The sequence below is a fragment of the Helicoverpa armigera genome, chromosome 9, assembly GCF_030705265.1.
Source record: "Helicoverpa armigera isolate CAAS_96S chromosome 9, ASM3070526v1, whole genome shotgun sequence".
In the NCBI taxonomy this organism is placed as follows: Eukaryota; Metazoa; Arthropoda; class Insecta; order Lepidoptera; family Noctuidae; genus Helicoverpa; species Helicoverpa armigera.
The window spans coordinates 6,812,497-6,836,838 of record NC_087128.1 but is presented as its reverse complement, the minus strand read 5'-3'; the positions used below and the strand labels follow the sequence as shown (position 1 = coordinate 6,836,838).

Sequence of the window (24,342 nt, the reverse complement as noted above, 5' to 3'; positions counted from 1 at the left end):
ATTGACAAACGAGGAAAACTGTACAGTCTTTAGGAAAGTGATCTCTTACAAAAGTTTGGTTTCACGTCTTACATTCGCCGATATTATTTTTTTCATGACCAACGAACGTGAGTCTTTTTAGGCTTTTTATTATCTTTGTATCATTGGCGTGGTGTAGAGAACCGTAAAACCTTGGAATCATCGTCCGCAAAACTGGCGTAGAAGTTGTAATGACGCAATTATAAATAGTGTCTACATTTTTACGCTAATAAAAAGGCTCAGGCAACACTTCATAATGTCCAGGTTGTTTTATGGTGCGGAACGTGCGATGTCATTGTCCTACGAGTGGGTAAGGCGCATGCACCTCTGCCGCGCTCCGCCGCCACCAGCGTCGGCGCGAGCTCCTCTCAGCGCCTTCACTTCTACACATTTTTGTATGTTCAACTTAAAGCCGTTACATTTTTATGGCACGCAAACATTTTCCCGCGGTTCACTTCCAAATAGAGTATAATATACGCAGAATCTAAACCATTTTATATTCACAATCAGTTCTAAACGTGGCGTAAAATGTTCACGATCTCAACAAATTAACATTCTTTACATAATCATGGTGAAGTGGATCCTAGACGGTTTATATTGATGTGATCGATTTATAATGAAGCAAGAAAGGAACATAAATAAATATAAATGTAAGTGTGCCTATGAGTATAGGTATTCTTAGATTGCGATATTCACCCCCTAACAATTTGCATGAAGTACTTACCTACCCACTTACGCGCTTTGTTTTCCTTTAATCTTGAGAGGGTCTCGAAAGTAATATGTCAACGTTGGCCCCACATGAATTATTCACATTAGAAGAATGCCCAAAGGAAACGAAAACCAAAAATCAATAAAACATTCTCGTAATTTACTCGTCTAACGTTGCAAAGTTCTACGTAACTACTGCAAAGTTCTATGTAAAGATATCATTAGAACAAATCAGAGAAAACTGCTTATTGGAAAATGTTTGCTAATAATAATTTCTGTAATGATTTCTGGTTCTTTGCTTCATCCATTGGAATAAGAAGCAACGAGCCTCGTTGAACGAGGTAGCTGAAATTGAAACGTTTGCAAATACCTGGCTATATGTCAATTGTTTTATCATCCAAGTTTTTTAGAAATTAAAATAGTTAAACAAACAAGCGTCGATAAATGTGTCTATTAGGAAAACAATAGTTTTTATAGAGTGTATTTGTTTACTCGGCTCCGTGTGTACGCGTCGAAATGATCATTAGGTTATTAGGATTATTTGTGGCGTAGTACTTCCTGATTCGTGGCGCTTCCCTGAATTTGCTTTTAAACATTCGTGCGCCGACATCTTCACCTTGAAAGAACATAGGCATTTTTTTCACGTCTGTTTTTTCCATGCCAATAATGATAATTTTTAGAAGTATTCATTCAATATCTTGATGCTGGAGCTAATCACGAACATCGTTGTTCTTATAACGTTTGAAAAAATCATCATGCCTGATGGTGATTATAGAACTTTGATAGGACTGACGTAATATTATACGCTTCCTTACTTTGATTTATTTTATGCGAGAAGGCAATTTATTATTTTAAAACGGTTACACGGTGTTTTAAACATGTACGCTTTGATGAACAGTGGTTGTTTAAAATAGGAGAAAACCACAAAAATATAATTGATACTTGAAAGAGAATGAAAATGATGGTAACAAGATAGACAGTAAAAACAGTCCTTAGATATCTGATCTTATCATCGGACATATACTTACTATTTAACAAATGCGTAAGTTTTACTCATTTATTTAATAATTACGATATATAAATAACATTTTTTTTTTCAAAATTTTCTGTTTGAAAATTATTTTCTCTGAAAATGACACTCGTTTTTTGATATTCGATGTTATTCCATTCCATATCAGTATAAATATATCAAAGCAAAATCAAAAGCTTTACGATAGTTAGAAATTATAAGACTATATTCTTTTCGAAATATTTAGGTTGCTACGAAAAGTAGTCAATAATTCTAAAGTTATTACTTCAAAAATAACTTAAACTTTTAAAACTACGTTGTCTAAATGTAGTATTACGAGTTATCTCTTTGCCACATCATTTTATTTTCGAATTTAGTTTACGGGGCACAGCAATTCAATTTTATTTCATTGGCAGTATTTCGTTTATATTGAAATAACACTTATTACACATAAATGCACATCGTCTCAGTAAGTGGTTATTTTAAAACTGTGGTATTGCTATAACGGTACTAAACTGCCTCAATTTCGGAGCTGCGCAAGTAAAACAAGCTAATTTCCTGCGTTGCACTCACTTTTTCATTTCTCTCGACGTTAAATGTTTAATGGGAGGCTTGCAAGACTTTGTTGCCATGCCACAGTTTTCGGGACGACTTCACTTAATCAGATTTGAATTTGAATTAATAAACAGTTTTGGATCAGGCATTCTAAATTAAGTTTACGGGATTCAAATAACCGAAAGTTAACAGCTTTTTAAGTGAGTTCGATCGATATATTGTTAAGTGGTGACTCAAAGCGTCTGAAATGGCTGCAACTATATAATCGACGGGTAAACACGATACTCACGGTGGTCTCCGGACGCGGTCATTGTACTGATTTCGATGCTTTAGCTTCGTCTCGTTTGGTCATAAATACAGATTCGATATTTTATTCATAAAATACTGGCTTTAAAATAGATAGGTGCTTAAAGCACATTCGTGTCACAATAAAAACAATAGTGACCGCTAAATAAACGTTATAAACAAGCAACCGTGAGAAAAATCAGTGATTATTTACTTAACATTGATTATCTGAGTTGTATGTTGGTGAAAGAACGGCGATGGGAGGAAGGTGGTGTTGGCGCGGGCGCAGCGCTGGGCGCAAGCGACCGACCGCCGCCATTGTGGCTCCCACTTACTAAATCAATATTTGCGCAGATGTCGGCGCAAGAGCATGCTATGCTTGTACCGACCTAAAATTCATACAGCTTATATGGCAATGTTAGCGGTAAAATTTCTCGGCAGCTACTTGTAATCCTTCAAATGTGGGTCGGTGCCGCACGCATTAGTTGACCCCGGCCGTGCTGTGCTGAAGGGTAATTCATTCAAATTGATCGCGCATCTCAATACGTATAATGTAGCAGAGTTCAATATCAACCTCGATGTATTTAAGGTCATGGTTTCGACCAGTTCGTGAAACGAATAATTTCACTCGCTATCATCATTATAAACATGTCAAAGTTTTTTACTCACAATGTATATTAACCAAGTCGCACTCTCACGGTTCCAGCAATTGCTTATAATAATTACTAGCTCAGCTTTTGCTATCATAGCTACAAGAGTTATTCAAGCGAATACCGGGACGGGGGTCACGCTCACCCTTCCTTGCTTCACCTTCGAGAAGCTTTTTATAAATAGCAATTTTTTGTTCTGAAGTGGTTTCCAAGTGAAAACGAATAGCATAATTTTCTAAACGATGACCACGATTCCCGTGTAATATGATAATGCGATGTATAAATATTTCATGTCTAGGGCTCTTTATTATCGTTTTTGCGCAATAACCAGTTCTCTACAATGCAGTTCCACGGCGAAAACAGGGGCTCTATATGTACTTGTTATTGTTGTTTTTGTAGCCACCTCCGTGACCATTAGATACTACAAGTTTGTTGAACTATAGATATCTCTGGCATGTCATAGAATGCCTATCGGTATCCTATTAAATAGTTACTATTGATTGTCTGTATCGACTCGTTCGTAAAGAACCTGTCAAGGATTTCTTAAAAATTATGTTTGAAGCCGTAAAGCAGTTAACGGGGAAATATCTAAAGACTGTAAACCGTACTACGTGCCTTTGCTCACTCGTTTAAAGCTAAACTGTGAGGTTCGTTTGTAAGTACTTGCCATTCATTCCTTACATAGAGATATGGCCGGTAATGACTGGCCGGTCGGTCAGCTATCGGCCAGACGCTCGTAAACAGTGTTCGACACGAAGCATTCGAACATGGCTGCGAATACAAGTCAATAGACATCATGCCGAGGGCGCTCACTTCCTGGTCCGAGTGCCTAACTGTTATGTCCCACACGGCCATAGTGCCCACACACCCCGGGCCGCGATGTCGTAAAACTTTAGCTGAGTTTAATTATATCTGCACATAAAAAGGATACGGAACTCAAAGGTCACTGATTTAGTGGGCAATGAGACACACATGGTTTCCTCGTACGTGTTAGGGGTGCAGAGTGGCACGGGTCAGCGGTCGCCCTAATAGCTTGTGTCAGAGAGCGGGCCGCAGGGCGGCGGCGGGCGGAGTGCGAGGGCGGCCGGCCGCCTCAGGACGAGGGTGCATCACGTCACATCGTCACTCACATCACTAAGATGTACGATATCTTAACTCGTCTTAAAATATCATCTACCATTATAACTATACCTAATAACTACAAAAACTGAGAAAACAAATTATAAAAAAATGTTGAAAGAGAGCTTTTCCCGCAAGTCTTTTTATCATTTGCAATAGTGGTATAAAACGCTCTACCTATACCTATATAATTAATAAAAAACACAATGTACATTATAGTATATAGTTCAGCGTGAGAGGTGTCAGTAAACGGCAACCTGGAACATAGCTGGCTGGAGTTATAGCTAAGTAAGCAACAAGCGACGTGCGGGGGCAACGCTCATCGTGTGAGCGACGCGCCCGCGGACCAACAATCGCGAATTCAAGCTATGCCTAGCAACAGCCACTCACACTAACGGTGGCTTTCTTCGAGCACACAGACATACAATGTACTTAAGACTTTTGAGCTTTGATGCTCTTTGTCACATTAAAAGTGAGCTTTACTCGTAAAATTAATCTGATGAACACATTTTGCGGGTTTTACGTCGTGGCATAATTGGAAAGTATCTTGAATGCGTTTGAAATAATAATGAGAACAAAATCACGTTAATAGATGGATATTTTGTGTAGATCGAATCGAAATCACGGAATAGCATAGAAATAAGATAATTCGTAAGAACGCCTGAGTGGAATGTTAACGCGGAGTGTAACGGTGACGGAGACGTCTACAGCGGATTTACCTAAATTATTCGGACTACGTTAGCGATGAATGCGTGCCTCCGTGCACGATCCCATATTCTATTAAAATAGCTTTCCCTCCGATCCTTGCTCACAGATTGCACGATGTTTTTGATTTTCAAAATATCCTGTTATGAGACGATGCGCGTAGTACCTATATAATAAGTTACGTATTTGCTATGTACATGTGTAAATCTCTCAATTTCTAAAACATGAACTCCTGTTCTAAATTCGGAGTATTTTAGCAAATACCTACTACATTTTTAAATAATTAAACAAATAATTAAACCTATTACTATAAATTTTAATGCAAGCCCATTAACTATCCAAAATTTTCAGAAGTCTATTCAGGTTATTGTACAATAATAATATTTATTTAAAAAACCGTTCTAACGTTTACATATTTCCTATACCAAATAAAGCGCTGTTATTTCTTGATGAAGTGATCTAGATAGCTTATATTTGTATAAGTATATGTCAAGGCACAAAATTTGCGCGGGTCAACGAACCGCGAGTACCTCATGAAGGAAACTAATATTTGCTATCTTCCTACCCGTTCCCTTGAGGCACACAAACCCTGCCACGTTGAGTTACTTCCACTACACTGTGCTTCTCCTTTTGTGCACTGGAGAGGTCGATCCCGTCCTTTTCTGATTATTATTATCTGCTCGGTGCCGGTAAAATACGAGAATTAATCGATATACATGTTTGATATAAGCGTTAGGCCATTACACACGGTATGGTACGCGACCAGCTACTTAGTATGGACATGGCTGCCTGCGTCTGCCGTTAATCGACCGCTACACTTCAGTGACAATTATCGCCTAATAACAACGCAGTGTCGCCTTGTAGCCGAATCTAATAACGTCGCACCGTCGCCGTGAACACGACTTCTATGCTAATCACTTGTAATTTACGACGACCGATAATCGCGACACGCGTACGTGAGCGCATTGTGCGAACGGCGCGCGCGTATTGGATAACTGAGTGCTTCGCGAATATGTAGCTGCGCTTGCGAACGTAACCTGTGAGAACGTCCTGTGTGAACTTACAAATCGATACAGCTATTCTACAATATAATTCTACATGCAGTGCTTTTAGATTGCTATCTAAACTGAGAATATAAAAGTGGTATGTGCACAGCATTCGCGGAGGAGGCGGGTGCCCCGTGACTCTGTGCCCTCCTGCCGAGTGACCCGCCGGTCATCGCGTCTCACATCTAGTACGCTGCCTCGCGCTATACTATCCGGGTCTAGCTAACTACTTTTATGGATAAATATTTATACGTACATAAATTATCACAGACGTTAAACTAGCCAACATTAAGAAACTACCAATATTCGCTATCTAGTACGACGATAGCGGGTGCTATAAATAATAAAGTTATGGGAACCTTTAAAAATGTAGATGCAGTGACATCTATCGCATACAATATATTAAGCTTCTAATATAAATGTCCCGATTATAGTCGATCCGATACATAGGGTAATATATTCTAATGCAGTCTTGATGTTTAGTCGGACTCTCTGAATCCAATAATAAAATAACAAAATTACTATGACAATAAGCGTTTTGGAGTTCAAATAATAATGTAAAAGATTCCCGATCTCGAAGCAGTTGTTCAATGTTCAAGAAATTGGTGTCAATGCTCGCTGCGGTTGCAGTGTTCCGAAATTATGTGTTGTGCAACATCGCAACGCGGACATGCCACTGCGCCCAACAGCCGCACGCCCAATACGCCCTTCTGATCCGATTCAACCACTTTGTTTATTACACAACAAAACAATAGTGCATGCCCCGTTATGTTTACTATCATTAGCATGTAATTCAATCATTATGATGGGTATAGGTTTTAACATGCTGATTCTAATATGTGTGTTTGTAGTGTCAACAAAGTTACAAGTTGTGTAGATATACTTGATATGCTACAGATTGCGTAGCACCTCGTAGCTCCCCGAGCGTTGCGTAGAAGAGCTTTTGATGAATTACTCGTCTCATGCTCTACAGTTATGAGTTCATGATAACAATTAAATGCGCCACATATTTTGTGGCTTTCCAACTTACTGCAGTTCAAATTCAGGTTTATTTTAATCGGATTAACTGTTACTTTTGACGTCATACCGCTGGAAAAAACGGTATGCCAAATTATGCTTGAGAAGTAGGTTCCTATTGTGTACGATGAAAGAATTGGAGCTCCTCGGCACGAATATTCGTAAACATAACATTAGCTCGGAGTTAATTATATCGGTACTCGCATACATTACACGATAATGATCGTAACAGAGACATGACACTGTGTCGCTCTTTACGAGACCAAATAGAAAAACTGACGAAAAAATATATGAACACGACAATGTGAATGGCACTCCACGTCCGGAACACGTGGTATTTTAGTAAAGCAAATAAATAGATAGTGGTTCTCCGCACCCTCACCCTCTCGACGGAGCTGCGGAGGTGACTTGCATAGAGTGTCTAGACGGAGGGACCCCTACAATAACGATATAGATTATATCTATGGATATTTGCGCACCTTCTACTAAGAGGGTACTCTATAATTTGACAGAAATAAAAATCATGTAAAGGGAAATTCCATGGAAAAAACACAACGATACTCCTAGACAAACATTAAAAAGAGATACCTACCTAGTTAGGAGTACATAATCATAATACTCATTGTAGCCGAGTCGGTACCGGTGGTATAGGTGCGCTACACTTATGAGAAGAAAAAATAGAGAAAGCTCCCTAACTAGAGCCGAGGGAGGCTGTTGAAAAATGCGTGTAAAGTGTACGTGGTACTTAATGAGTAGGTACGAGTGTATGTATGTGTAGTTACGTGTGCAGAAGCCGGGCGCGGATGCGTTCCCACGGTAACGCTCGCCTTGCGCTACGGACCCTGGACTTACAATAATTTGCTACACACCTATTGATTCTTTCAGTTATCGATCTTAAATTGAAATATCCACACATATGTTATACGATTTTTTCAACAGAACTAAAATGAACTTTTCTATTGGATGGTTTTTCTTCTAAACGAAATATGTTTGTTATGATTATTATAACCGTAACATTTCACTGTAACCAAGGCCAATAATTCAAGGTTGCATTAAATATTGAATAACACAATAATGTGTGTACTGCTAGGATTTTTTCGCGCAAAGTAAGGTTTACGAACTGGTTCAATGTTTGTGACCGCTTTGACCGTTTTTCCAGATGTCAGACGTAACATATTTAATATTCATAGCGGTTTCTGGAAAATATGTTCCCACATGCATCGTATTTCATTGAAAATCCTTTAAAACTGCCCACTGCTAACATTGTTTTGAATTGCCGTCGTTGCAGCCACTCTGAATGGACAGTTAAAGTTCCCATTCACTCACAGCTAAATGGGCACATTTTTGTGCGAACCTCACGTTTCCGCGTTCCTTGCCTTGGCTCTGGGCTAAAATGTACCGTTCTAAAATACTAAGTAGAATTCTTAATTACCGTTTTATACGATCGTCATTACTACCTTAGATAAGATACAGCGGGTATGTAGGTCAAAGCTCACACTGGCCGTTGGAATAATTGTTGTGTATACTAGGTATATAGCAAGCGCGACTAACTTGAATAGGGACTTTGCGAGAAATAAAGGGAAAAGAAGTCTGTACATTATGTAGGCAGTGCTAGAACTTACACAATGATCCCTGATGCCAACATTACTGCCACTCGGGCACGCGTCGCTTCGCGTACAAGAAAATACAAAGACTCTTGTAGCCTCCTTCATAGCTGTCATTATTCCATAATGTTTCAAGTAAACTATAAGAATAATCTACCTAACCTAATCAAAAGAAAACCTTTAACAAAAATCAAAAGCTAAAAACCCGTAATGATTTTCATACGTGATCGGTGTTATGGAAATAAAGTAATTGTTTTTTTCCGCGTCATTAGGCGACTTTGCTGCGGCAGTTATCGTATTCTTTTACGGAATAGAATTATTTTAACTATGGGAAGATCTTTTTTAATTCTTTTATTTATTTTTAAAGTCTTGCTTTTTGTATACACAGTTTGTATACTTGAATATAAATATATAATTTGGCGTGTCACCATCAGAGCGCCGATTTCGATTTATTGTGAAAATATGGCAAAATTGTGAATAGAATGCAGCAATAAACATGAAGACGGTAATTTATTGATTGTATTTGTTGTTTGTTACAGAGGACGGGGTCAGATGGATCGGCGGCGCGCGGCGGGAGCGCTGCTAGCGCTGGCCGCGTGCATCGCGTGCTCGGCTGCGGGTGAGTGTCTCTTCCTTCCCACCACTCCTGGATTTATGATTAGGCCATATAATGGCCGCGGAATAGGGGCGGCAGATTTCAGAAGATAAAAGTTAAAAAAAAAGGTCCCCTCGGCCGAATTTACTACAAATATGGAAAATTATTATTTGGCCGCGGAAAAAAAATTGAATCCGGCACTGCCTCCCACACTTCCACTAGCAAGGGTTGACGTTTCCGTGGGGCTGTTCTCATTGTGTTACCCCGTTGTCTTGCTACAACAAAGCTTCTCAGCGCAGATGAACTTCAACTTCAATCCTTTATTACGAATGTTCCTAAAACTTTTTAATTGTTATGGATAAAAGCTTGAAATTGACTCAAGCAATATCAGAAATGAAAGTGAAAACGTAACTAACATATTTTTTATGTTTTAATGTCGCCTTTTCAATTTAGCATGGAAAAATTTAAAATGACAAAAAAATGGTATTAAGTCTAGACGTTCTGACAAAGGGCTTAATTAGTCAGGTAATTGGCCCTATTAACAGTGATTCGATGAGCACACTTATCTACATACTATCATTATGCAATCCGCGACTTTATTTAGTCTTCCTTTCTTCTTATTCATTAATATGTATGTATTTATAGTACACTCAGCTATTTATACTGTCTGTAAACATATGAATTGCAAATACACATACATAATATTGAGTGCTGAATTTCTGATTATGACAATGTATATTACTAGGAATAAATTCTAACAGGTAATATGTTAATGCAATGGCGGTGTTACACTAATTCTTATTTATTAAATTTTGAAGTTGCTGCCAAACTAGTAACTACCGTTGCGTCGTCTGCGTAACAGTATGTCGTGAGAAATGTGCGCGTGATACAGCATCACTTCCTCTGCTTCTAACGAGTTTCGTCTTCCATTATACCTACTTTTCTAAAATTAAACGAGTTTAAAAGTATGTCCTTTTAGATAAATCTGACGTCGAGCACACTGACTACTGAGTATATAAAAACTTTTGTTCAAGCTTCACCAAATAATTTATTCAAAGCCCACAAATTATTCAACGATGAAAGTGCAATATTGTGTATCTTTTATTGACTTTATTTCAAGTTATGGTATTTTGCGAGATTTGAAGCATTCGGCATATCGGGTAATGGATTGTCTGTAGGCTGCGATGGCGGCAGCTGGGCGCTCCCGCAGGAAGGCCGCGCTCGTGACGGTATCTCCCCGTACCCGCAACTAACAGTACAAAGGGTCTGTGCGTGTCTGTTTCGCGATGCATGTTATTAGATGAGGCTATTTTGGTCCGCGCAGATTTAGTATCCGCAGCACGGTTCCTTCAAAGAATTCGTATTGAATTTATGTTATACATAGGAAGTATATTTAAATGCGGCCTACAATGTTTAGGTCTACCCGTGTGAACTTCATCACGCATGGCGACCACGCCGACATTCATTCATTGAAACAACAATCCATATTAATGTAGTGCAAATTTTAAATTCATGCTGGCTCCTCATTTCGATTGCCTCGACCCGTGTTCCTAAGCGCACGATTTTGCATTAAGTAGTTTTTTGTTCATGCAAAGCCATTTATAACGTCACACTTATACGTAAAAGCGATTCATTAGGTATCATGAGAATTAGAAATGCTACGTCACGTACTTGAAAACTCGGGTATGATTCGGTACTTATTATTCAGTCAAGCAGCTTGGAATTTGGACATTTCGTCGCGCACCGACACCTACTCTCGCTACGTGGGAGTAACCTACTTAGTCCATTTCGTTTAAAGTGTTAGGTCATTTTATTACTAATCTATCAAAAAATATTCAAAACAGGATATTTGACTGGTCCGTTATGACTGTTCCGTTGTTTTTACGATCAGTTTCGATCGTGAGAGTGGAAATAGAATAATTGAAATCTGAGTTGGCAAAAACTGGATGCTAACGACATTCCTGGCGACCGTTAGGTGGACGATCTGGCTGCGGCGCCACCGCGCACCCGCCATATACAGGCGCGGCGAGAGCGCGGCCCGCGCCCTAACGGTGCCGCCGCCGCACTCCGCTGATAAGCGCGACGCATACTGCATTCGCCGACATCGCCAATTATACGAGATGCCTTCGAACATCTGCATATTTCGGGAAAATATTCAAACAGAAACCTTTCCGATTTATTTATCATATTTGCATTATCAAGTTGATTTAAGAAGTTATTAATTAATTTTATCAGTCATAACGTTCAGTCAGTAAGCTCAGGTTACAAGTTAAACGTAGTTTTCCATAAATAATTTCTTTCAGAATTCCTTCAGTTGTTTTTTTCAAAAAAATACCGTTCTGTAATATAATTGCTGGTTTGGCAGTATCTATATAAAATTCCATCTTTACTTATATCCTACAATGATGAAATACTTACTTCATATCCGTTGCAAGAAGATTACGTAGAGACATTTCCTCTATGCCAATATTATTATTAAGCCCTAGACACAGCCGTCTGAGAAGTCGCAGTGACGATGTTAACGACACTCTCCGTTAGTTTAATTACGGCTTTGTCGCCTCGCCGCTGAGCTTCAGTAATTATACGCAGTAAAACGGATATGTAAAACGACTTTAAGACGATGACCGATCACGGGTCTCGAACGATTTGCAGCTAATATCCTGCCCAGCTGTAACGTGCTTAATAAGTCAGTCGTAAAAACAGCAGTAAAACATTCTCAGAACACTTTAATGTCTGTATTGATATTTTTCTCTTAATGGAAGTTGATGCTCGGCGAAATATTATATATACTTACATAAAGCCAATCTTCTTGATAATTATCTTTTAACACTATTACGTGATGAAAAGACATAGAAGTGGAATATTCGGCGGGTCACGTGATCTTGAAATATTCTATTACATGGGTTCACTGTATAACATTGAAAACTATTCGAAGAAAATATATAATACAGCAACATGAAAGCGGAACATATTTGACACGAGTCACTCTACCGCAAAATCCGATAAGAAAATTACGAGAAACTGAAAAATTCAATTAACGTTGTGTAGCATTGATGAAACGAAATAATTAAGAATATTTTTTTTATATATTAATCATCAGTGGAATGAAAATTGACATGTTTTTTTTTTTGCTTTCAGCTCCTACAGCAAGTAATCACACAGCTTTAGATTTGTATGAAGGTGAGTTTTTGACATTCAACTAATATTTCAATTGCCATAATATTTGACATCAAGTATCGTTTGTTCTGCGAATCTCAAAGTCAGGAAGGAATAGGATAATTAATAGTTGTAGTATTTTTACAAAAAATTGTTTCCTCTTTGTTATTAATATAGACATAACGTATCTGACTGTAGGTACTCCAAATATGTTTCTTTTTTACTTTAACTGACCGTTTTGAAAATGACGATGATGAAATTAATACCTTAACTATAAAACAATTTTTACGATATAATTCCAGGCGCTCCGGAAGGTTGTTACTACAACTTCCAGCACTATGGCGAAGGAGACCGAATTATGACCAACGAACCTTGCCTGAACTGTACCTGTCACAACCGAATGCTGATGTGCTACTTGAGGGTCTGTCCTTTCACCAAGGCAATCGGTCAAGACTGCACCGTCGAAAAGCGTGCGGACCAGTGCTGTCCTATCGTTACATGTCCCGATGGTAAGTTTGGAAGTCATTATCATTTATGTATATAGCAAATGAATTTAAGAAAGATAAAGCCTTTAAAAGATAAAAGTTTTTCAAACGCTAAACAATAACAAAGTCTTACCAAACCATGGACATATTCTAATACTTGAATCAAACAGTTCCAGTTGACCTACTCACGTCTACATCGACCACGTCTCCAGCTGAATATGGAGCAACTGGACTTGGAAAACTGGACAAATACGGTTGCAGCATCAGCGGAAAATATTTCCCCGAAGGATCTAAAGTACCCCCGACACCGAACAAACCTTGCGAACATTGCTACTGTATTCGAAATATGACGACTTGCGTTATGCAAGAATGTACTCTGCATGTGGATGGTTGTACGCCTATTTACCATAAAGATGTCTGCTGCCCTGTGCGTTATTCCTGTGGTAAGTTTCTTTTTTTAACTATTTTGTTAACCGAACCAAATCTTGTATTTGCCCTTAGTATGCGAAATACTAAAAAATAACTAACACTTATGGTAAACGAATCCCGTAAATCTCATTTTCTTTATGATCTTTAGCATTGTACAATTTTAACCTAAAGATTGCCATTTCCAGATCATCCCGAAGACGAAGTTCCTCTTTTGGACGATATGTCAACCACCGTGAGACCGACCCCAGGATTTTTACTCACAACAACAACTATGGCACCAGTGACACAGATGACACAGGATTGTGTACACGACGATCAAGTATTTGCAGATGGTGCTTTAATAAAAACTGAAAAAGCATGCGAACATTGTTACTGCATGAAGGGAGATATAGTATGTGTTGTGCAAGAATGTGGTGCACCAATGGAAAATGAAGGCAAAAACTGTACCTCACTGCCTCCTCGTGAAGGTCAATGTTGTCCAGATACGTATATTTGCGATGGCGACGAACTACCGTCGGATCTTCCAACTGAATCTGCAACAGATACGATTGTAGACAAGCCAACAACATTGTCACCTCCTAGGAGAACAAATGACGAAGGTAGTGGATACAGGAATGAACCTGACGAAGTAACGTATACTGAAATGCCAGTAACCGAATCCGAAGTGGAAGGAAGTGGTGATGACCAAGAAACATCAAAACCACTGGACCCTAATGAAATGATACCAGGTCCGGAGGATGGTGAGCAGTACATATATGTTACAACGAAAGCGCCAACTTATGAAGAACATGAACTGACCACAGCAGAAATTGATAGAAACGTAACTCCAGCATCCGACGAACAAACTGAGCAACCCCACATTCATCCTTCATCCACAATAACCCCTGTCGGTGAAGATTCGGAAAAACTTACCACTTCCAGTAGTGGATTAACAGAAGAAGATGTTTCGGAACCACATAAATATGCTTCGACTACATCGGCTCCCGAAACCTTCGAAAGCATTACAACTGAGCTTGGAGAATCATTGAATACAGTTCCTGATGAAACTGCTGAACCACAGGTCACCAAAGCTCAAGATTATGCACCAGGTACAACTACTGCTCCCACTAGTGTAGAAAGCGAAAGCCTATCGCCCGTGGAAGGTGGAGATGATAAACCAAGCATACCAGAAGAAGAAAAAGATGTTACCGCGACGACACTTTTAGAATCTGCTAAACCAGAATACAGCACTCCTAGCTCTGGCATTTCGGATGACACTGAGAAAGAAATTTCTACTTCGATAGACATTTCAAACGTTACTCCTGAAGTTATGACTGAATATTCTGAATCAGATGTATCCGGAACGACGGTTTCTTCTGGACAAGAAATCGAAAAAGAAAGCGTGCCTGTGGGAGACAAAGACTTAAAACCTGAATTAACTACAAGTAATCCTTTAAGAGAAGATGAAAAATCTACTACAGAAGTAGATCATGCACAGAACACTGTCGCTGTCTCTGAAGAAGAAACTCCTTATCCTCACTCACATCTACAAACCACGACAATTGCACCCACCATAGAAGAAGTTACGACGGTTAGCATTGAAAAAGATATTGTTACTGATAAAGATCTAAGTGAAAATGTTATCATACCACACGAATCTGTAACAACAGAGTCGCCGAATATGGAAGAGACTGAACCTGATAGAGGAATGAATACTATTCCAAGTGAGACAAACGAAGAAAGTAGTTCTGAATCATCTTTAGCACAAAGAACTACAACTTCTCTTGAGACTAAAGAAACTGAAGAAACACATTCTCAAGACTTGGAGATTAAATCAACAACTTCAGCGGAAATAGCAACATTATCACCAGAAGGCATGACTACTAAAGTTGATCAATCCACTATCACTACTGAACCATCTTTCAGAAAGGAAGATGATATTACAGTTTCTACAGAAAAACCGAAAGAAACCGAACAAACGACAGTTAAGTCAGAATTTGTAGACGAAGGACTCATTCCTACTTCGTCTCATGATGAGAAGACTGATACTAGTTCTAAGGCACCATCAATAGAGGAAGAATTCACCACTTCCATACCTGAATATGTAACCGAAATTTCAGAAACCACTGGTTTGAAAGAAACGACAGTACCAACTCAAGACTCAATTGTAACTGTCAAGGAGTCTGAGTCCTCACATGAACAAGATGGTGATTTGCCTTCTAGTACTGAAAAATTGATGGAAGTCACTCCATTCCATGAAGAAAATGTAGACATTCAAGAAGAACCTAGTCGAATTCCTGGGGAAGGTGACTGTCTTCTGAACGGTATAACATACAGGAATAATTCAGTAGTCCCAAGCACAAACAATTGTCACACAGGATGCAGATGTGCCAGTAGCATTATAAAGTGTGACCCTATTATATGCAGCCCACCGCCTGACTATATGGATAACTGCCAATCTATATACGACTCTCCTGATTCATGCTGCCCCACTTATGTGTGTGATCATCCAAGAGAAACAGTACCTCCTCAATCAGATAACCAGATGTCGGGAACTGAATCCCCTATGCCTTCTCCAACTATTGAATGTCGCGGTGACCAGTGTGAAATAAGTCAACCAACAAAACAACCCATAGAACAGTTCGATTTGAAGCCTACTTCTAAACCTGAAATCGAATGTGGATCAGAGGGATGTAGTGATGGTACCCATAAACCAGACTCGGGACATACTTCTGGAGAACAGAGCGAGAAATGTCCAGGTGGAAAATGCGAAGTCCAAGGTTGTACAAATGGTGAATGTGACCTTCCACAAACTGAGGGCCAAGTGTCTCCTGCTAAGCCTTGCGAAGGTGAACATTGTGAGAAGATTGATGAAGTCATATCTGAATCACCCCAATTATGTAAAAATGAAGAAGACTGCAGACCTTTGGAAATTCCTGTAGTTTCGGGCGCACCCTGTCAAGGAGAATCATGTGAAAAAGTTGATTCCCATGCTGTTGTATCGCCCAGTGAGAAACCATATTTATGCAAAGACAATGAAGACTGTAAAACTCAGGATATTCCTGATTCTGATTGTTCTGGAGACGAACCTTGTAGAAGGAAAGAAACAACAACAACTGACGAAAAAATACCTAGTACTTGCGAAGGTACTGATTGCGTACATGAACAGGTAACTTCCGTCTTCGAGAGTGTTGATACTTCAAGTACCGAATTACCTAAAATAGATCAAACGCCTTCCAAAGAAATCACAGAAATGCCAGGATCAGCCGATGAGGAGAAAGTAACGCAAATTCCCGATAGCCCTATTAACAAGCCCAAAGATGAAAAGGTTCCTATGGAAGAAACCGACAACTACACAACTGAAAGTCAAACTGGTGAAGGCGTCACAGTCAGTGAGAAGGAAAAACCAGTCCATAAGGATGATGCTACCGATAAGCCTTTAACACCCGAAGATGTCGAAACAGAGTCACCTGCAATCTCCGACGAAACCGATAAAAATAAACCTTCTGATGAAGCTGAAATCACAACAAAACCAGCAACGGAAAGTCTTGATGTAATTGAACCAGGAACAACTGAGTCTGCCATTGCACACGAGAAAGATGAAGAACCTGTTATAATGGACAGTGGAACGGAAAAACCTGCCTTGCCTAGTGATGATGGTGAAAAGGAACCCGTAATTAATGAAACGGATGCCACTCCCAAACCTACTATGGTAGAACAAGGCACAGAATCACCCACAGTTGCTACTGAGGTAGATACAGATAAAATTGCCACAGTCGATGTAGATTTCACAGAAAAACCTATTATCACGGAGTACTACCCAGACGCTAAAGGTGAAACAACTATCACACCATCTGTCGTAGAAGAAGAAAGTAGTTCTAAGCCAGCAACTGGAGAAAGAACTACTGATGCTCCTGCAATTGTTGACCAAGAAAGCACCAGTGAACCCGTTTTAGTGGTAGACACGGATAAACCTTCATTCGTTGATTCAAATGACAAGGAAAAGCCTGACATCATTGACACAGATAGTACGAGAAAACCTTCTGAAGCAGATGAAGGTACGGATAAACCAATCACGGATGAAGATCAAAATAAACCTGCAACCGTTATCACAGAAGAACCTTATGTAGAAGCTACAGATAAGCCTGCTTATAGTCCTGATGTTACAAAAGAAGAAAGTACTGTTAAACCTTTATCTACTGATGAGCAAGAAACTGCAACAGACTCTGAAAAGGAAATAACGGAACAACCCACACTCACAACAGAAACAGATACCAAGATTCCCGAAGTTGTTGATAAAGAGAGTGATAAAGAACCACCTATTCGTAGCGGCGACGACAAAGATACTGATGAAGGGGTAGAAAAACCAACTCCAACTGAAGATGAAAAAATGAAACCCGAAGTTGTCGGACAAGAGGAAACTGAGAAACCTAGCACTGTTCATGAAGGTGGTGAAGATAAACCATCACAGGAGAACGATGGACAAAAAGAAACTACTGAAATCGGACAGGATAACACTGAAAAGCCTATTTTAGTAGATGTGGTAGAACCAGAAAAACCTCTTGAAGTGGAAGATGAACACAAAGAGAAACCTGATGTAGTTTTGGAGGATAAAACGGAGAGTCCTTATGGCAATGAGGAAAAGAGCTCAGAAATGCCACAAACATCCGTCGATGAAGGTACTGAAGAACCAATTACTGTCGAGAAGGACACAGAGAGGCCTACATTTGTTGATAATGATGACAAACAAAAGCCTACTTTGGCCCCTGAAGATGAGAAAGATACTTCTGCCATCATAGAACCTGACATGAAAGAGAAACCGGCCATTGAAAAAGAAAGCACAGAACTTCCTGCTACCGTCACAGAAGCAGCAGTAGAAACAGAAACAGAGAAACTTAATTTACGTGAAGACGATTTAGAAAAACCTACCACTATTAACACCTCAATAAAACCATCCCTTCCCGACGAAGAAAGTACTTTAGTACCAGATGTCTTAGAAGATAAAAACACTGTTAAGCCTACCATATTTGATGAAGGCACAGAGGAACCTACTATTTCAATAAAGGAAGATACTACAGAAGGTGGAGACATTGAAAATGAAACCACAGAGTTACCATCAACAAGTGAGGAAGTAGATACCAAGAAACCTATGATAATTGACGAGGACGCTGAATTAAAACCTGGTACAACAGTGGACATAACCACAGAGGAACCTATTACCGATGAAAAAACCACTTATAAACCTTCTATCACCGAGGAGGAAGACATGATTAAACCAACAGTCTCTGAAGGACAACCTATGGATAAAGAAAGTACTGATAAACCTTATGTTCCCCAAGAAGAAACAGTCACTAAAGAGGTTGCCACTGACAAGCCTGTTTTAATTGATGAAGAAGGAAATGTTAAACCAGTTGATGAGGAACAGACTGAACATCCTGATTTAGTGAAAGAAACGCAAGATAAACCTAAAGACGAGGATAAGCCAGCGATAATTGATGAGGAAGTAACAGATAGACCTGCAGTTAATGAAGGAGAGACTACGGAAAGTATGTACGGAGAAGAAGGATCTGGCTCTGAAGCGCCGATCATACCGCAGACATCGGAACCCAACAAAGAGGAGGAGGCGATTCATGAAATTGAAAAATCAACTGAGACTCCTAGCTATGATACACAAACTACTCTAATTGGAGATAAGGAGCATGAACTGTCTACTGATTCAAATATTATTGGTACTGAAGCTCCCGAGAAGAAAGTAACACAATATGAAGATAATGAGACTAATAAGCCAACTGACAAACTGACGAGTTCAGATCATTCGCTCGGAAGCACAACAGAAACGCCTCTGTCAGAACAAGAACTTACAACTAAAGCGTTCAACGTACCTGAGCAAGAAAAAGTAACTATCAATGATCAGGGCATTGAAGGTACAACTCATAAGTATGATATCATAGACACTAAAGGAGACGAAGCTAGTACAACAAGGAGAGATTTAATTGAAGACGAAGTCTCATCGAGCACTAAAGATCCACAATTATATGAAACACCCGTATCTGTAGAAAAAACTACTGAAACTGCACCAATCATTGAAGATGCAAGTGTAGCTACTGAAATGGCAGGCATTGAATCTCCAACTACTTCAGCTCCAGATGATGTGCAACCGGAAAAGCCTAAACAACCATCAACAACTGAAATGGAAGAGGAAAGTACTACAAAATTGTATGACGAGGGAACTGTTAAACCTATTCCAGAATCACATGTTACGGAAACTTCCTCAACTGCTCCTGAGTATAGCACGTCTGCTGAAGTTACAGAAGTGTCTAAAGTAAAGGATGAGGATAAGGATAAGACGGAACCAGAGTTGCCTGAAGAGCACAGCATGAAACCAGAGGGGTATTCAACTCAATTACCAATTGACAGCATAAAAACAGATTATCCTGAGGTACACAGTTCCGAAAAAGACACAACAACAGATTCACCATTAAGTTCTGCTACTGAACCTGAGAGAAGATACACAGAGGTTGAGGACCCATCAGTCACAGGACCTAAAGAAATTACAACTGGTTATCCTGAACACGCAACGGAGCCTCAAGTTTCTTCCGTAACTGAAAAAATTCATGAAAGCACAGATATTGATGAAGTAAGCTCAGAAAAACCATTATCAACCGATAGTGATGGAACATCAGAAGAAACTGAAAAGATTACAGAATCAGAAAAACCTGTCACAGAGACATCTGAAATGGGTCACCATACATCAGAAATTGATACAAAGAAACCTCTCGATGAATTTGAATCACTAACGACAGAAATACCTACAGCCATAGTTACGGAAACTCAAGACATATCCAATATCTCCCCCGAAAAGGACGTTACTATTTCCGAAGAAAAGACAACAGTATCGACAGACATATCCGATCACACAGAGAAAGAAACAATCCCAGTAGAAGAATACACAGAAAAACAGGAATCAAGCTCTGAAGTACCTCATCGCCATACTACAGAAGCTCAAGAAATAGAATCCTATACCACCGAGACATCCGAAACTAGTGCACCGGAAACCAGCACACAATCAGACAAACATGTAACTACAGAGACCTTAGCTAAAGCAACAGATGTTCCAAATGTATCTGAAAAAGAAGAGGTGACTGTAACAGAAGAGCCAGAAGTCATAAATACTGAACCACAAGATTTAGACAAAAAGGAACAAGTAATTACAGAAAAGCAAGAACAACCAACTGAATTACCAACGCCGATAGAAGATGAACGAACTGAGTCCTCCGGTGCTAAAGTAACAACCGATGTTCCACTATCACTTGTAACTGAACACAAAGATAGCCTTGGGGAACCAACGACAGAATCAAACCTACCAAAAGAGCAGTCTTCTAAACAACCAGATTTATTAACGACACAATCTGAAGAATTACATAAGGAACCAGAACATTATGATGGTCAGGAGGACATCAAAACCGAAAGACCCGTTGAAGTAACAGAATCTGTAGAAGTGACTACAAAAATACAAGAGGACCGAATAACTGAAGTGTCTCAAGAAGCTCTTCCTGAAGCTCAAGATACTAAAACAACATTACGAGAATCCCCTCCAGTTACAGAAGGAATAACTAAAATTGAAGGACCTAAACCTACAGAACCGACATCCGCTCAGACTGAATTCTCAGAGACAACACCATATTTGATTGAATTAGAAGAGCACACTCATAAAATCCAAGAAGAAATCACAACAGTTTCACAAACAGAAGACCATACGGACAAGCCAGTAGAAGAAAGTTCATCATCGTCACCTAGTGAAGAAGATATTCCAACATCACCGTCACCCTCAGAAGACGATACTCCTAAGGTTGAAAAGCAACCTTCAACTGTGCTACCTTTCGAAGAAAAATACACCACTGTAGCAGATGTAGTAACTGAACAAGATCTTATAACGCGAATTTCTGACGAAGGATTCGAAACCGCGACCAAACCCGCTGACACTACTACTAAGGCGAGTGAAGAAGTTTCTCCTGTAGATGTCTCTGAAAAGGTTCCGGATTCAATACCTGTGAAAGAGACTACTCTAGGTGAAACCGACAATGAAAGCCATACTACGGCAGTAGAGACAGAATCTACTTCTGCGCCTGTTCAAGTAAGTGAAGAATCCACACCAACTGCTGTTACGGAGTCTAGCAAAGAACCGGTTTCTGAATCAGACATTGCTGTAGCAACTGAAAAGGAAATTATTTCCACCGAAAAACCAGAGCATCCAATTGTGTCACACGAAACAACTACCTCAGAAGAAGAATTTATATTCTCTACAAATAAAGCAACAACCGAACGACAAGAAGAGGATGTTATTACTCCTGCGTCCGTTGACAAGTTCGAGAAACCCTCAGAAAAACCAAGTCAGGCCACTGACATTCCTCCTTCAAGTACCACCACTGAAATTTCGAAACCAAGTGTTTCAGATTTGCAACCTACCGATGAGATACCAGTGCCAGATGAGTTCCCACCTAGTGGAACAAGCGGCTATGGTGAGCCTGACTATGTTGAAGAAGATCAAGCATTTGGACCAGGAACTTGCCGGTACGGAGGAAAAGTTTACGTTTCCGCTCAACAGATCCCGAGGGATGATCCATGTGACTTCTGCTTCTGCTTCAGAAGTGACATTATCTGTTTACAACAGAGTTGCCCCCCTCCAATTCATGGGTGTCACGAAGAACCCATTCAAGGCTTCTGCTGTCCACGATATGAGTGTCCAGTATCCATGGCAACCACAGTGAATGTTACAACAACTACCACAACTACAACGACGACGCTGCCCCCACACTTCCCGACACACTCGTACAAAGGTGCGGCACATAGGAGAGGTTGTCAAATAAAAGGACATACATACAAAGTAGGAGAAGTCGTACGCTCGTCGTCAGGACCATGTTTACATTGCACGTAAGTTTCATTTACGATCAGTTTTCTTTTTAATAATCTGAATAACAATTCAGAAAGAGGCAAGTAGTTAATAGTGCACAAAATAAACTGTTTTTTGTTACTCAAATCGGACATCCTGAATTGTCTTATTCTGTACGATCATTCATCAGTAGACCCGAATTTCATAATAAAACAGGCGCCTGTCAACACATTTTACATAAATAAACACCTAAAAATAATTTAAAAGATTAAATGATTTTAACAATAAGTTTTACTCACTTTTTCAGATGTGGAGGAGACGGTCAGATGAAATGCGATCCCAAGGCGTGCACTCCGGAGCCGATGTTAAGACAAATGATAGCAGCTGCTGTGTCCGCCAAGAGGCGAAGGTGAAGACTTACGAGAGATACAAAAATGTCTCGTACACGCCATCACAAGGATGAAGCGCCTATGTGATAATTAATTCCATCTACTCTTCTTTGCACAAGAATAATGCTCAACTCAAATTATCCCCATGGAGTAGTTTAAGATTTCGTGTCATATGTAGTAATCTATGTTATTGATTTTTTTACTTTTCATAAATGTCGTGGCACGCGCAATTCAATCTATTAAGGAACCAACTTTTCATGACTGTGATTAAAATATTAAATTTTTATGTTAATTTCTGAAACAAAATTCTTTACGAATATTTAGTCTTCAATTTAGGGCTAATTTATTATATTATTTATCTTTTGTAACAAAAATCAGTGCCAAACGATAGTGCTAAGTTGTAAACGACTAGGCCTCGATGATAAAAAGTTCAAAAATATCAAATGTCACACATAAATTAAAATTCGTATTGACCAAAGCGAAGCTAATATTCTCTTAAACAAAGTTCGACCAAGATCAAGCTTCAAGGGTCATTCAGATCGCCGAAATCTTGACCATTTTAAATGTAAACTTAATTGTTTTACCGATGTAAGCTTAGTCAATTTCTTTATTTTTACACGATGCAACTGAATGCGATCTAAACGTATCGTGTAAATATAGAGTAATCTTAAGGATCCCTGATGTTGTAAATGCCTTACTTAATTTGTAATAATTTATATATTTTAGGTGTATAGTACTTAAGCCATGTTTTGAGACCAGTGACTATTATAATTTTAGAAGTAAAAGGCCGTTTACTATAAATGCGAAAAGCGTCGGTCGACGAGTTATCCTTGGCCGATGCTTTTCCTGATTTCACGTCTTACAGAAAGTGACCGTCCTTGTTTTCTTTAATTCGTGGAAGACGCGTGATTATTACTAGCACTTACTCAGTGATAGTGGCCAATATTTTAATCGTTTTGTAAAATAACTTTACAATATGACGACAAGAAAACATATTGTAGGATCTTTTATAACTTTTGATATTAAAGTGCTGGTAGGTTTATAAATAAAGCAGATCGAGATGGGTACGAAAGTTTAGTGGACTGTTGCGACCATTTCAGTGCCCGGGTGGTGCTGAACATGTTAGATCGCATTAATTCGTACCAACCTTTATCTGTGCGCAAGTTGTAGTTATATTTCTTCTTATTTATTTAAAGTCGTAGCAATAGAAGTATTGGTCTTAAAGTTTATTGTGAATTGAATATTTCACCGATTTAAAAAAGAAATACATTCAATCACAAAAATTATATCATTAAAATCATATTTTATTTGTTTATGAGGTTTTACCGAGACTAGCGACGATCTAGCTGTCTGTACAACTGTGCGAATGAGTTTTGAATAAAATATTTCAAATGAAAATGATGTTTTCCTGATTTCCACCCTATACAATACCGTTTCGTATACTTTGTCTTAAAGCATTGTCTAGAAAGACCCCAGTTTAACCTTTTAGTTTTTGCTAATAGCTTCACGGGGTGAGTGAATTTCCGAGTTTTCGAGTTTCGAGGTCAGATTGTTTTTTTTCTACCCTAACATCTAATATAATCATTACGACACTTTAAAGAAAATGCAAATGTTATTTAGAAGGAATACAAATACCCATATAAATGATTCTTACAAATGCTTTTTTTTTACTTAGCAGGAGATATTTGTCTCTGCGTAAATAC

General features: G+C 39.1%; 1 protein-coding gene across 1 annotated transcript in view; it reads left to right on the top strand.

Annotated features, from left to right (window-relative positions):
• LOC110370031 (mucin-2) overlaps positions 1-24,037 on the top strand; it is a 29,644-nt gene extending 5,607 nt beyond the window's left edge. Inside the window, exons 2-7 of the mRNA XM_021325719.3 lie at positions 9,256-9,335; positions 12,450-12,491; positions 12,770-12,976; positions 13,123-13,395; positions 13,567-22,291; positions 22,558-24,037. Of these exons, the coding sequence (XP_021181394.3) occupies positions 9,269-9,335; positions 12,450-12,491; positions 12,770-12,976; positions 13,123-13,395; positions 13,567-22,291; positions 22,558-22,663 (9,420 nt within the window). The 5' untranslated portion in view covers positions 9,256-9,268 and the 3' untranslated portion in view covers positions 22,664-24,037. The remainder of the gene's footprint in view (positions 1-9,255; positions 9,336-12,449; positions 12,492-12,769; positions 12,977-13,122; positions 13,396-13,566; positions 22,292-22,557) is intronic.
• The last annotated feature ends 305 nt before the right edge of the window (positions 24,038-24,342 follow it).